The 15,155-nt window shown below is 51.5% G+C and overlaps 1 protein-coding gene across 6 annotated transcripts in view; it reads left to right on the plus strand.

Moving 5' to 3' along the window:
* WDR25 (WD repeat domain 25) overlaps positions 1 to 15,155 on the plus strand; it is a 144,723-nt gene that overhangs the window by 85,706 nt on the left and 43,862 nt on the right. For all 6 annotated transcript variants that reach the window (XM_059183118.1, XM_059183119.1, XM_059183120.1 and 3 more), the window contains one exon: positions 2,123 to 2,270. In XM_059183118.1, coding sequence (XP_059039101.1) covers positions 2,123 to 2,270 — 148 coding nt within the window. The remainder of the gene's footprint in view (positions 1 to 2,122; positions 2,271 to 15,155) is intronic.

Consider the following 15,155-nt stretch of genomic DNA (forward strand, 5'->3'; position numbering starts at 1 on the left):
GACCTGAGCTGAAGGCAGAGGCTTTAACCCACTGAGCCACCCAGGCGCCCCCCACCCCGTGTATAATTTTTAAAGAAACTGTCACACTGTTGTTCACATAGGCTGTACCATTTCATATTCCTTCAACAGTGTGCAGGGCTTCTCGTGTCTCCACATTCTCCCCAACATTTGCTTCTTTCTCTCTTTTCTCCTTCTTCTTCTCCTTCTTTATAGAAGCAGTGCTTCCTGTGTTTGTATAACTCAGATGGTATCTTGCATATATGCAGCTTGTCTTATTGTAATCAATATTGCTTTTTATTGTTTAGCCATGTTAACCCTGCAGGTGTAACTCAGTAATTTTACTCTATTTTTTCTATTAAAGAGTCATACTTGTACATAGTTTTGAAAAAAAACTACACTCTGCTCTTCTACCACAAACTCCCACTCCACTTTGAAGGCTTCTGGCTGTTTCTTTCATTATTTCTGTCCATATTTCTAACTTTTTTTCTTTTTTTTTTTTTCAAGTAGGCTCCATGCCCAATGTGGGGCTGGAACTCACGCTGAGATTAGAGTTGCTGGTCTACCTATGGAGCTAGCCAGGCACCCCTCTGTCCGTATTGCAGATGTAAATGCTGCTCTTTCTTGATTTTTCTGTTTGAGACCCCAGCTCTTAGTTCTCAGAAGACAAAAAGATCTGAGCTCCGTTGCATTCTTCCATGGCTGCTGTTGACTTCTTGTTTTCTTAAGCTCAGACACTTACATACGCCCAGGAAACATGCTTTCTGACTGTGGTCCTTTGCATTTTGAGGACTTTCAAGATACAGCAGGATGAATTTTCCCATCTTGAAAGGGAAGTCTGTCTCTGGGTTGGGTCTGTGGATGTTACATTTTGGGTTATTAGGAAAATGAAGGACATGGAGCTTGGGTTCCCTGATGTAACTGAGAGAGGGTCCGAGAGCACTGCTGTTAAGAACTGCGGGTATGATTCACCGACCTGTACCCCTGGGACAAATAATACATTATATGGTAATAAAAGTAATTAATAATAATTAAAAAAAAGAACTGTGTGTATGGCAAGCTCCAAAGAGCACGCCCACGAGCCCCACTCATTCCTCACCACAGTCCTTGGGATGAGGCTCTTCTTATCCCCACTTCGTGGAGGAGGAGAGTGAGGCCCAGGCAGACCAAGGTGCTTGACCAGGTCACTTAACCGGCAAGCAGAAGCATCACATGGCAGGCGCTTAGCTCGGATGCTTGTGTTCAGGCTGCATAGCTCCTCCTGCCTCTCACGTTCGATCCTCCGAGCCAGCTCAGATGGTGGGTGGGAGCATACCCTGCTTCCTGTAGTGGCAGCGAGCGGGGGAGACTAGCTCTGCTGAGTGTGCATGCCAGGCCCAGAAACCTCCGGGTCAGGCTCCGGCTAACAGGGTTCGCTGGAGAGCTGGTGAAGGGCTCTCTCATGCGTGCAGTGGCCCTGGCTCTTGGAACGTGTGGTTCTGTACTTAAGGACTTCAAAAATGTATCTCAGAAGTCATTGACTCTACATGGGGCTTTTTGCCATGGGCTTCATCACCATGGAAAGCCAGGGTGAGAATGAGGGGCCACACCTTCTCCCCAGAAAAAAGAAGAGTTGGTCCTTTGGGCAGATGCTGGCTCTTTGCCCCCATGTAAGCACAGGTGTGGCAAGGCTGTGTTTTGGATCTTACTTTTAAAGTGGGACCCGTGAAGGTAGGTTGACCGGGTGCAGTGTCCCCTCCAGGATTCACAAAGCCCTGTCTCAGAGGACAGATGTCAGAGATGCGGGTGAGACTGGGCTACAAGAAGGTGAGCAGAGCGTGAGGTTTGCAGCAGCTGCAAAGTAGGTGGGAAGGGCTGGGTGGCTGAGTGGCAGAGCTCCGACATGCTGTGTTCTTGTGGGCTCCCTTAACTCCAGGAGAGGTTTTGGGAAAGGCTCCCCTTCACCTCGCCAGCCCCAAGCCTTTACACTTTAGCAAGGAAAAGTCTTAACAGCTAGGTATTGTTTTGATGGTAAAATAATAAGAATCTAGTTCCACTATGAGACCCTCTCCTCCTGTGGAGGGGCCACCCTTAGCCCCGGAGATCAGGGCCTGTTCTGACATCTGTCACTGTGTTTACCTCGTAGGTGTGGAACGCTGTGGACTCAGGCCGCTGCCTGCAGACCTACTCCCTGCACAGCGAGGCGGTGCGGGCTGCCCGCTGGTCTCCCTGTGGCCAGCGCATCCTCAGTGGTGGCTTCGACTTCGCCCTGCATCTAACAGACCTTGAAACAGGTGTGTTTCATTGCACTATTACCCTGAGGCCCCCCTTCCTCTTTGGGAAGCTTCTCGGGGTTGGGGGGAGGTCAGCAGCCACAAGCTGCATATGGCTACAGGGCGGTAGGAGACAGCCCTCAGGAGAGGCCCACAGTTGGCCTGTTTCCAGGGCATTTGGCCGGAACCAAGACTCTCCACGGAGGGTTCGAGGTGGGCCTCTGCCAGCCTGCCGAGAGGACAGAGCCCCAAGGTTGTCTCAGCCCCAAGCTGTGGGGCTGGATAAAGAGGTGGCTTTTTAATCAACTTCTGACATGTAATTTGTACCAAAATAGATTTAGCTTTATCACAATGTCCTTTGGTTGAAATCAGTTTAGAATTCCTGTCAATTCATTATCGTTGAAAGGCTGTAAGGAATGATTCCAGCTCATAAGGAAAGTCTGCAAACGAGTTCTGCTTTAATGCCTACACTGAAAAGGCATTTGGGCAAGATGGATTTGTGCTGGGTAAATCCTTAGGGGGTTCTTGACAAGCAGGGCGAGAAGGAGAGAGGAGTCAGCAGAAGGGACTCGATGTTCCCGAGTGCTCCTGTGCAACAGGCCCTCTCTCTGCACCTGCTCCAGCTGCAGCCCCCGAGTGGGGTTCTGTCCGCGCTCTTCTGGTGAGGACAGAGCCAGGAGGTGCCCAGCTGGCTTGAAACCTCTGCCCCGGACTCACGCTGGCTGGTCTCAGCACCCACGTTGCCTTTGCCTCCCTGGGCTGCTTCTGGTCACTTCACTGCCGGACACTACTGCCAGGGTCGGGAGGGGAGGCCAGCATTCCCACCCATCCCTGGGGTGTCCCCTAAAGTCTCCGGAGAGGCCTCCCACGCCCGGCAGTCTCCCAGGGCCTGGCGAGCAGGAGATGACAGTTCTGGGCTCGTGCACACAGCCCCTTCCCAGCAGCTTGGAGGGGGCAGGGAAGGAGTGCAGTGGATGGACTGGGGTAATTGTGGGCTTTGTTTCCTGCCTCGAGCACCCTCAGCTCCTCTGACCGAGTCCCGTGTGCCCCCAGTGGGGTGATGACAAGGCCAATGTCTGTGTCAGCGGCCAGTACCGTGCCACCGGCTTTCTCCGGGTCAGTCCTCACGGCCTGCGGCCCATGGTTCTTTCCCCCATTTCACAGGGGGGAAGCGTGAGGCCCACAGCTGCCGGGAGCTGGCTCAGAGCCTCCCCGTGGTGCGTGGCAAGTGGTGTGTGGAGCCCTGTCTGCAGTTGCGGATCTCGGGCCCTTTCTTCCGGGCCGAGTGTCTGGTGGTTTTTTTCTCGACAGAGTGTTTCCCCAGAGGTTTGTGGTCTTACCATGAGCCGCAGGGCTGGTGAGGGCTCAGGGATTCGGCCGGTGGCTCAGGGGTTCGGCGCTACTTAGTTGGTGACGACTACAGCAGGTGAGGCTCCGCTCCAGCCTTCCATCCGCCATCTCGTTTAGGCCCCGCTCACCCTTAGGGCTGGCACCACCAGACTTCTTTTTTCACGCATGGGTCTGCCAGGCTCGCTGGGGTGCCTGTGTGCCCAGTAAGCCATGTGCATTGTTGCAGACGCCACCTAAGAAGCTCTTGTTTGCTGTGGAACACAGAAGTGCAGAGAGAATCCCAGGTTCCCTGGGGGTTCTCAGCGATGGAACGAGGTATAAGAAGTGCAAAAACATTGGGCCTAGAAGATCAAGAAAAATTTCCGGGAGGAAGTGGAACCTGCCCTGGGGCAGGAGCTGGGCAGACAGAGAATCTAGGTGAAGGGGGTACGGTTGAGGGAGAGCGAAGCGGGTTCTCAGTAGACAGGACAATGAGGACAGAATTGTTCCAGGAACACGAACTGCATGGTGTGCATGGAATCGTGGGGTGCAGGGAATCTGGGGCAGCGAGTCTGGAGGGGCAGGAACAGGAGCTTGAGCTGCATGCCTTTCCTGGCCTGTGAAGAACGCATTCTACAGGCACTTTTCCCCACTCCAGGGTCACTGACCACCCATAGGGACCTGTGCCGCCCACCCACAGAGTAAAGGAGTGATGCTTTTCACATACCGGCGGGGGGCGGTGATGCTGGATTAATCAAATACAAGTTCATTTGATAACATCAATGGATTCCTCGTAGTTCTGTGTCCTAATGGATCTTCTCAACCAACAGATGTTATATAGTGCCATTGTGTGTGTGGGTGTGTGTGAGTGTGTGTGCATGTGGGGACTGGTTCTGAAATTTTAGATGTTGAGAGTTTCCCTGCCTCACAAGTTAGGGACTGCCACAGCAGATGGCGGCAGGGGGCCACTGCTGAGTTTGGAGCAGAAGAGAATCATGGCACTCTGGACAGTCCTCCCTGATGTCTGGGGTTGGTTGGGTGCGACCTGAAGGCGAAGAGCAGGAGGAGGGAGGAGGCATGCCTCGCCCAGTTGGTGGCAGATCTTTACTGGAGAGAAGCTTGTGTGGCCTCAGGCCCAGCGTGCTCCTCCAGCTGCGCTGTGTGGGGTGGTGTAGGGCAGGCATGGCCTCTGTCCTCAGGGCTTTGCCGGAGATGGAGGACTTTTCCACTCCACCCGTCTCCCCGGAACAGCACTCCTTCTCCCCGGTTCATCTTTTCTATTCGTAGATATAGTATTCTATTCGTAGATATAGTATCTATTCGTAGATACTTACTGAGGACCTGCTGTGGACAGGACCTGGTGGGGGCTGTAGTGGTGAGCTTATTGGACATTTTCTGTCCCTTGGGGACAAGAGTCTCAGGGTTTGGACCTTACCCTTGGGGAAGCCCTCCAGTCCCTAGATGGGGGGACTCCAGTCCCTCTCCTGCCAAGAGGGTTGCTGGTTTCTGTGTCTGTCTCCCTGACTAGTGTGGGTGCTCCTTGAAATGGGGCCTGTCCTGGTGGTCTCTGTGTCTCCCATCATCTGGCCAGGGCTGGCTTGGAGCAGCTGCTCAGTGTGTGAGTGGAGGCTGGTGCGTGCTGGGCAGGGAGAGCCGTCGGTGGCTGCCAGGGTGGGCGAGGAGGCTCTGCCCGGCTCTGCTTCCCACCTCAGCTCTGCATCCCGACCCAAGTTGTTCTAAGGGTTTTCTTCAGAAGAGGTCGGTGGGCTTGGGCAGCCCCTGTGGCTCTCAGCCTGGTTTGACTCATCTCGTCCTTTCTCATCACTGAGTCTAGTTTTCCTTTTTACTTGATCTGCCTCTTTCCGCCCTTGGTGATTTGGCTTTTTCATTTCAATCTAATTAGAACTCCCTGCCAGGAGAAGGCAATGCAGGGCGTTCTCACCGCAGTGCTTTGGGAATTAGTCACTCGGTGCCCATTGTCGTTAATGGGAATTTGGCGCCAAGGCCATTTATCCTGGTGTCCTCAATCAATACAGTTAAAAATCTGTGGATTCTAAAATGTCAATACCCAGCCTGAAATATGGAGGGCCAGCAACATTTTATCTCGTTAATTTATAGTTCTGACGGGCTGTTGGCTTATAAGACAACCATGAATCAACACCTAAATAAAATCCGCTCACAGATTCATTATTTTTGGTGCTCCCGCTTCAGTCTGTAATCTTCCTAACAAAAAGTCTCCAGTGCATTAGGCTGAGGTGGCCTCAGGGAACCCTGGCCGACTCCATCAGGGCCCAAATGTCGCCTGCCTTATGAGTCAGCTGTCCTGCACATCAAATGAGCCAGTCGCCTCAGAATCCCCCGAAGACCTTGCTCGGTTCAGCTCTGCTGGTGCTGGTGTCTTGCAGGTTCCAGCCCCTTGGGCAATTGCCCCCAGCCTGGCTATTCAGGCTTCAGAGGTACGCAGGGCCTCTTACTTTGCATTTGTTGGCTGCAAAGGAGCCAACAGATTCTCCCTGGAGCCCCCAGGGCCCTGGCTGGAGGAGGCACCCCGTCCTTCTTCCTTTGGTCTGGTCAGCTTTCTTGATGTGTGTCCAGCCTGTCCTGGACGTCCGAGCAATGCCACCTGGTCCCAGGTTCCTGATGCTGGAGGCAGTGCAGTGGGATAGAAGGAGCATGGGTGGCGGAGCAGATGCGTCCTTCCACTTAGTTTCCGCCTCTGTGGGAGGGGGGCGCTGCCCTTGGCTGGTGGTGGGCTGGTTGAGGGGAATAGCTGAGATGGTGTTTGTGGTTGCTTTACAGAATGCCTGGCCCAAGGTAGGCACGCAACTAAAGATGTCCCTCCCCGCCCTCCATCACTGCCTCCGAACCCCTTCAGATGGTGGGACAGAATGACCTTGCTGCTGCTGTGTGTCCAGAGACTCTGGTCGCTGGGCTTTGGTGGCTCGCCTTCAAAAGCTCCCAGTCTGATGATCCCCCAGCTGGCTTACTGGTGTGGCCCCTGATCCCCTGTGTGGGTCTGGGGGGCAGGCTGGGAAGAAAACAGGCCTTCCAGGGCTCTCCCAGCTTCTCCTCCATGTTTTGCTTCTCCATGACAACATACTACTCGTGGTAGCTAGCAGCTTCCTCCTGGTGATGCACGGCAGCTGCCCTTCATTTAGGGTGCGCACGCAGACCTCCCACAGCCCAGCTTCCAGGCACCTGGTGCTGGAGAAGGTCCGTGGCCTTCTTTACTCAGATACCCACTGCTAGCAGCCTGGGCTCCCCGTCCCTAGTTAGCTCCTCCTGCTCTGGGGGTCCCTGTGTCTTTCAGTGGGAGGCTGTGGGGCATGCAGACGAGCAGCCAGCTGGGACTGGACCCACACATAGCCATTGCTCTTGTTTTCCAAGAAGTGTGTTCTGGTCATGGTGTTTGGGGCCCCCATCACAGAAAACTCCAGGAAAGGGGAATGTCCCATAGGCAGCGTGTACCGTGGGCCCGGCCGGGGGTGATGCAGCTCCGGTTCAGCACTCTGCTCGGCCTGTATCGAATGGAGATTAATAAAGAGATGTTAGTCCCTTTGCTTATTATGTATTCAGTCTCTACTCCAACCTTGGAAGACAGTGTTTTTATCCCCATTTCACTGACCTACTAGACACTGAGGCTGGGAATATTCAAGGACTTGCCCAAGGCCTCGCAGCCGCAGGGACAGAGCTGGGTCCGCCTCTGGCCAGTGGGACTAGCAGAGGCCACCACGTCTGCTTCCCTGCTGTGGACAAACCGTTTGCTTAGGGGAGCCTGCTTGCTCCCCTACCCCCGCCAGCAGCTGGCTTGCCTCCTGTGGAGATAACTTAGTGCCTCCAGGAGAAAGGCGCACTGAGATGGAGCTCGACGGGACCTTCTGTAGGAGGCTTCTCTGGCTGCTGACGGCTGCCGCTCCAGTGGGAGAACTGTTAGCTGTGACGATCTGAGGACGCTTGGCATAGGAAGGGTGAGAAGTATCCAAATTCGAACGCTGATGAAGGGGACCAGGAGTTCATGGGGCTTTAAAGAAGATGCCACAGATGGGACTCCTTTTGTGCTGAGGAGTGCCACCCGCCAGGTCTTGGAGGAGGTGCCTGGGCTTCTCCATTCTTTGGCTTTTGAGCACCATGTGTGTCCCCCCAGTACAGCTCAGAGAGACTCAGTTAGGCATCCTTCTGTGGAGGCGGGAAGGCACACCCCCAGTGGCGTTGTGAGCCCCTGGCCGGTGGGCACATGTGCAGCTCCTAGTGGTCCTGGCATGTCTCGTGTCGTCTGTCCTTGGGGCCCAGGACTTTGCCTGGACGGAGACACGGAGTCTCCGAGGGGCTGGAACCCAGTGAGGGCTGAGCTGACATTGGCCCGGGTGCTGCCCCTCCAGTGCCTTCTCGTCCAGAGCAGCTGCTCACGCTCCCTCCCACTGACGCAGGCGGGGCCCCTACTGACTCCCCTGCTCTTCCCTCATCCTCAGCCACCTGTTCTTTTCCTAAACTCATTCCTTCGCCGACGCCCCGCTCCTGGCCCGCTTTCCGATGAGCTTGTTCTCAGGGCTGCGCCCTCTTCAGCCCCAGACGCCGGCCCCATTCCCATGCACACCCTTTCTCTCTCACTCTGAAGCCTTGTTCTCTCCGGTCTCAGGTTTCTTTTCTCCCCTCCTTCTGTACAGCTTCGGGGTGAAACTGACCCTAGTTCTGGATATTAAATCCGATGTTCTTGGATATTAAATCGGTGAGACACCCTGCCAGCCCCTATCTCACACTTTGGAAGGTGCCTGCAGGTCCTGCCGCATGTCCGCACACAGCCAAGCCCTCACCCTCTGGGGGGAGAAAAGGCGGGTTTTCCTCAACGGTGCGAGTTCCCTGGCTTCCACCCAGCCCGGGCGGTGCATCATATCGTCTCTGCACGCGCTCAGTGGCTGCCCCCCGGGGTCAGGCAGCCTCCGGGGACCGGCCAGGAGCCTGAGCACTGGTGCTTGTGGGACCCCAGAAAGCCAGCTTGCGGCAAAATTTTTGTACACACCTTGTTTGCAAGTTGAGAACTTTTTTTTTTTTTTAAAATTTTAGAAAACTCAGTCTTGTCCAGGTCCAGATAACGAAGAGCTGTGGCCAGACTTGGTGTCTGCGGCCGCCTGCTCTCATTCGGCAGCTGTGGCCTGTCAGCGGGCTGGGGCCCGCCGGCTTCCACGCCGCTCTCTTGATTCAGGACCAGCTTCAGCACTTTCTTACCCCGGTTTTGCAGATTGAAGAGCCCCGTTGGGCTGAGCCGAAGGCCCCCACTGCTCTGCGGGGGACCTGCAGACGTGAGCCTGTTCTGCCTCTCACCTGGACCCTTCCCAGGACTCTGCCAACATGGCCGCTGCTTCTGATTCACAGAGTTTGATTTGGAAGTTAGTAAGCCCCTTTTCTTGTTAACTTGGAGTCAGGATGGTTAGATTTACAGCTGGCCGAGTACTTCCCAGAGGATGAGCGTAACGATATTGATTTTAGCGAAATGAGTCATATGCCGCCTGCCTGGAACACACGCTCAATCACCACAAGCCGACGGCCTCAGCTTTCCCCGTCAGCGTCTCCCCTCCATGTGCGGGAGTCTGTGGACGTGAACAAAGAGCTGAGGAGAAGGAAAGGTCACAGATCGCTTGCAGTCAGGCGGGGCAGGGTGCAGAGAGCAGGGCTCTGGGTCCAGCGTCCCTCCCAGCAGGGCTGACTTGTGTGGCCTTGTGAGGGCCTACCTTCCTGAGCTTTCATTTCTCCTGCTGTGAAGTGGACGAGTCACACCTACCACAGTGGGTTGCAGCATGGCATGTGCGAGCTGCACGCAAGCCTGGAGGTCGCAGGTGCCATCTCCCTGGAGAGGAGGGCGAGAACTTCCCCTCTCTTTCTTGGGAACCCATACTTGGGTTTCATCTGACCTGGATCAGATGTCTCTTTTGTGCTGGGAGCTGGGCTGGGGGCCAGAGATGCTGAGTGGAAAAGGAGGACCCTTGGGGACCCAGAGCTCTGCATGATGATAGGGTTCCCCAAGGTGGCATTAGGGTGGACAGGCAGTGTTGCCCCAGGCACGTGTGTGGTCTCCTGGGTCTCTGCCTGAGAAAGGAAGAGGGAAACTCGGATGAATTCCCCGGCTAGTATTACCAACTGCCTCGTCTTAGCAACACTGGTGATGGAAGCTTGGGCAGTCATAGTAGTGTCAAGAGAACAAATTGAGTTTCTGCATTCTGTTTTAAACATATTTTTGCTCTAATGACGATTTATAGTTTATTTGTATCATTATTGATTAAAAGAGGGAAAGACGTGATTTTTCCTAACTCCAAGAGGATCTGAACAGTTCTTCTACTGGTTGAGTTCATTATAACCAGATCAATAAAGCCAGTGTTAGTGGATTAAATATTTTAAAACTCAATTTCCTGTAAGCAGCATACAGTGAACAAATAGAACTTTCTATAACAAGCATGTAAACAAGCAGAGCTAGTCTCAAGGTTAAAGGTTACGTAGCAACTAGTCATTGTGCTTAAAGTATCCTCGCCAGAGAGGAGATGACAAACAAGGTACTCGATGTGTGAAAAGGTAGAGTGGGAACAAATCTGATGAGAAAGGACCTTCACCTCCACTGTGGCTGGTGTTCAGGTTGGAGATCGTCTCTGATAAATACCTCCAGCCTTTGTCCATGTCTCTACAACAAAATGTTAAGGCTAGCCCAGGGAATCGTGTTCTCATAGTCTCAAAACAGAAACTCCAGATCATTCCTCCCAAGGTTCCTGCTGTTAAAAACTTACAGCCTTTGATTTTAGCTTTTAATTTAACCAAGGATGAATTCAGTAATGGGTTTAATTTCTTTCAATCATAGGCTCCCTTTCATCGTTTGCTCTCCTCCGTGTCCTCTGGAACACTTGTGTAATGTGTAGTGTGTATGTTGCATGTCGCCCTCCAGACAGCCTTATGTATACAAGGCTCTGCAAGGTTCCTCCCCTGGAAGTGACAGGGCTGGGGTGGCACCTGGGTCTGTGTGGCTCTCAGCCCCTCTGCTGCACCACCTCCTGCTCCGAGCACAGCGCCGGACCATGGCAGCTGGGGTCCTGATTTCTGAGCCACAGTCTTGTGCTCGACCTCCTTCCCTTTATGTTTCCCATTGCAGATATGGAAGCTTATTAAAGATTTTATTTTTTTATTTGTTTGAGAGAGAGAGAGCGAGAGAGGGAACATCAACAGGGGGAGTGGGAGAGGGAGAAGCAGGCTTCCCGCTGAGCAGGGATTTCTCCATGCAGGGCTCCATCCCAGGACGCTGGGATCATGACTTCAGCTGAAGGTGGATGCTTAACCATGAGCCATTCAGGTACCCCCAGAATTTTAAAATCTTTTAGTTTGGACCCTTTTAACAAATACAGCAAAGACCCAGTTCTTCCAAACAAAACTAGGAGAAAAGGCATAAGCCATAGCTTGTCTTCTAACCAGGAACATTTTAGTACTTAATAGACATCGATTCTCTTAGTCTCTTCAGGAGGTTGAAGAACAACATGCAGAAATACATGTTTGTTTGTTTGTTTGTTTGTTTTTAGCAGAAAAGGTCCTCATCTTTTAGCAACTCAGCTTTCACTTTCCTCCCATTGCTGGCAAGACTATATCACTGCACTTTTTGAAAAAATTGGCTAATTCACCGCCATTTCTGAAATAAGCATGTATACCATGGTCCAAGAAACGAGGAACACTTCCCTCTAGGCAGCTGGTTTGTTTTTCCTTTTGGGCTTAAGGACTGGCAGTGAATCTGAACCAGCAAGAGCCAGCGGTGGACTCGGTTGCCTCTGTCAAGAAGACAGATTTCTGGCCTGCTGGGGCCTTCTTGGTGTGGGGGCCACAGTGGCATTTACGTGTTCCTTTTCCATCGAGGGGACACGATGGTTGTCCCTTCGCTCATCCCACCATAGATCCCCAGCTCCTTGTCCGGAGCAAGTGTCCTGAGGCCTGAGCTGCAGGTTTGAGGCCCATCCTGAGAGCTCTGCGTGTGCGTCTCTGAGTCCTGGCCTGGGCACGTGGAGACTCGGGTGGCAGCTCTTGGCTCCATCCTCCCTAGGACGGGGTGGCTGCTAACTAGGCACGTGAGGGGTGGTTTCGGACCTCCAGCTGTAGCTGGAACGAGTTTCAGGATAGAAGAGGAAGCTCAAGAAGTACCAGGTTTCTAGTTAGATTAATTCCTGGGGAGGGCAGTTCTTGTTTATTTGAGAGAGTTGCTTATCTGTGGACCTGATGAGAGAGACACATGGGACCCAGACTACTGTGAGTCTGCTTATCTCTCCGATGCCTTTTTGGAAGAATTCTTTGTTTACAAAACAACAACAACAACAAAAAAACAACTCCAACATTATGACAACAATATTAGTATAATTTAAAAAGTTATCTCACTACCCCTAGAACAGTTCATTTCAAGTTGGTGAATCTCTTCCCAGTCTCTGTCCATACCAATCCCTACTTAATACTTACGTAATTCAAGAATAGGTATCAGGCATTGTCTGTCTTGCCAAAGAGCACTGTTTGTGATTCCAGTTTTAAACAGCTTTTCAACATTCCACCGGGCAGACACCTGCATTTGCCTTAACCGCTCCTCTTAGGTTGGACAGCGATGCTGTTGCTTGTAGTCCTGTCACCATCACAGATGATAACGCAGTGGCCAGCTCTTGACAGCATCGCAGTGACATAGGATGACCACGGAAATCTTTGTGCACTGCGTGTTTCAGCAACAGGGGCTTGTTGAGCTTAAAGAAGTGTAGAGCCCTCATTTACAAAACCGCAGTGTTCTCTGACGGCGAGTTAACGGCAGACTGTGGGCCCTGGAAGCTGTTGGGGAAAACCACAGTCATCCATCATGGAAAAGGTGACACTTCAAGAAAGAACAAGAGTGACTGCTTTTCAAGAAGTTTGTACTATGGGGGCACCTGGGTGGCTCAGTGGGTTAAGCCTCTGCCTTCGGCTCAGGTCATGATCCCAGGGTCCTGGGATCGAGCCCCGCATCGGGCTCTCTGCTCAGCAGGAAGTCTGCTTCCTCCTCTCTCTCTCTGCCTGCCTCTCTGCCTACTGCCTACTTGTGATCTCTCTCTGTCAAATAAATAAATAAAATCTTAAAAAAAAAAAAAAGTTTGTAGTATGGGAAGGATGTTTTGAGAACTGATGTTTCTGTTTCCATCATTTTCTAAGTTTTATTGCTGAAAACTATGTGAACGTGTCCCCTATTAAAAATGCTAAAATCTGCACTCTTAACTTGGGAGCAGTTTTTCTAGTCTGCTTTAATATCCTTTAAGTGAAAATTCTGGTGGATTTTGAATTTGGTTGTTAAAAATATGCAACTGCAGTGATACTTCTCTGATTAGTCGCAGGAACAGTTCTTTGACCCGAGGGGAGCCGGAGCTTCCCTAGTAAAATGTTCACACAGTCCTTTGGATCAGGAGTGGGTAGAAGTAGACATCATCTCCCTTGATGCCAGTGGTGAATGTCTTCCGTCCAGGTCTGTGCATCGCTGGGGGAAGTCTTTGCTGGCTCTGACAGTCCTCAATCAGTAAACTCAAGCTGTAACTGGGCTACTTTCAAATCATTGAGTCACTGAAAGTTCCCTACGTCCAACTGGAAGTGGAGCCAGTTTGGTAGTTCTCACTAAAAATGTTGTAACTCATTTGATTTAATGATTTCAAAGGGCTTTGTTGGTGCACTTAATAAATGGCATGTTAAAATATATTTGAAAATGCTGGTTATTTTGTCCTTGTCTCCTCCTTTAAAGTAGTTTAGTTTTGGTATTTTATTTATTTATTTATTTATTTATAAAATTAGCATATAGTATATTATTTGCCCCAGGGGTACAGGTTTGTGAATTATCTGGCTTACACATTTCACAGCACCCACCATAGCACATGCCCTCCCCAATGTCCATAACCCAGTCATCCTATCCCTCCCACTCCCCAACAACCCTTAGTTTGTTTCATGAGTTTAAGAGTCTCTTATGGTTTGTCTCTCTCCTGATCCCACCTTGTTTCATTTTTTAAATTTTTGGTATTTTAATGCTCATAATTTATTGGCATGGTAGCACATTGTGTAACTTACAAACAAACACACTTTTTTTTTTTTTTTAAGATTTTATTTGTTTATTTGACAGACAGAGATCACAAGTAGACAGAGAGGCAGGCAGAGAGAGAGAGAAGCAGGCTCCCCGCTGAGCAGAGAGCCCCATGTGGGACTTGATCCCAGGACCCTGAGATCATGACCTGAGCTGAAGGCAGCGGCTTAATCCACTGAGCCACCCAGGCGCCCAATAAACACATTTCTTGAAGCTACGTGCTTAAGGGCTTTTTCTTGATGGGGCCATGCTGTCAGAAGAGTGCAGAGACCACGGATCTAGGCAAATTGGATTTATAAAGGCTCCTGCTGTAACTCGAGAGTACCAATCGATGACTTTCATTTCCTTACCTAGTGAGCTGGTAGAGCACTGTGTGGGGGTCCTGAACACAAAGCAGGGCAGCTGGAAGTGCTTTCTGAAATGAATGAGCAAACACGGTTTCTGGGTTCCTAGAAGAGAAAATGATGCTTGAGATCTTTGTGTCACAATGGTCTGCTTCTTGGGCACCAGCTTCTTGTGTCTCTAACTGCCCACTGCCTCTCTAGCGGAGGAGTTTCTGTGAGCTGAGGGCAATCAAGGTTGTCCCTCTTGGGCTGGGGGAGCCCTTGCTGACATCCCTGAGGGATGTTACCTGGTGGGTGTGGTGCATAGCAGGTTCCATGCCTGGGATGTGTGGAATGGCCTGGCCTTTGGGGATATGTTCAGAGGCAGAACCGAGACCGCTGGTGGTGAGAATGGCTTCCAAGGCCAGTCGGGTTTCTGAATACATTTTCAGCGGTATTGAACGGAACACATAAGAACTACAGCCAGTGCCCTGGGCTCGCTTTGGAGCCCAGCAGACCTGAGCTCAGGGTCAGAGATCCATTCCCCACTTTTGCTGAGCCCAACCTGTTTATATAACTGACCTCTAAAAGATCCTGATGACAAAACAGACATTTTTCACACTTTACGTGTGTATGTACGCACATTTGCACATGCACACAAGTGCGTGACAGCAGTTTCACGACAGACAGGTAAAGGGCAAGGACTGTCTTGAATCACGCTGAACCAGGGAGACCGCAGTTAGCCACACCATCTGTCTCTGCTGGCACTCAGGACCCTGTGGTGTCATGTTCTCATTTGTTGCCCAGAGTATCACGACATCCCCTACTTGCCACACCCTGTAGCAAACCATTCATGGATTGTTGTAAGGTCGTGATTGTAAGACAGCTGATCCTAAAAAGACCACTTTGGAGCATCCTGCTTATTCATTTTTAGACTCCTAGGTAAATAATCTCTCTACTAGTTGTACAGCTTTGGTAATGTTATGTAATCTCCCCGAGTCTTGGCTTCCTCCAGTTGTGGAGCAGGGGTAGGGCATTGTGTGATTTAGATGAGTTGATGCTCAGTATTTACGGAACACAGGAAAGGTGGCGGCGTTCATGCGTCCGGCCATTAGCTTAGCCCTTGGGGAGTTCAGCTAATCAAGGGTGGGGATGCTGGCTCGA

The sequence above is a fragment of the Mustela lutreola genome, chromosome 7 (genome assembly GCF_030435805.1).
Source record: "Mustela lutreola isolate mMusLut2 chromosome 7, mMusLut2.pri, whole genome shotgun sequence".
Taxonomy (NCBI): Eukaryota; Metazoa; Chordata; class Mammalia; order Carnivora; family Mustelidae; genus Mustela; species Mustela lutreola.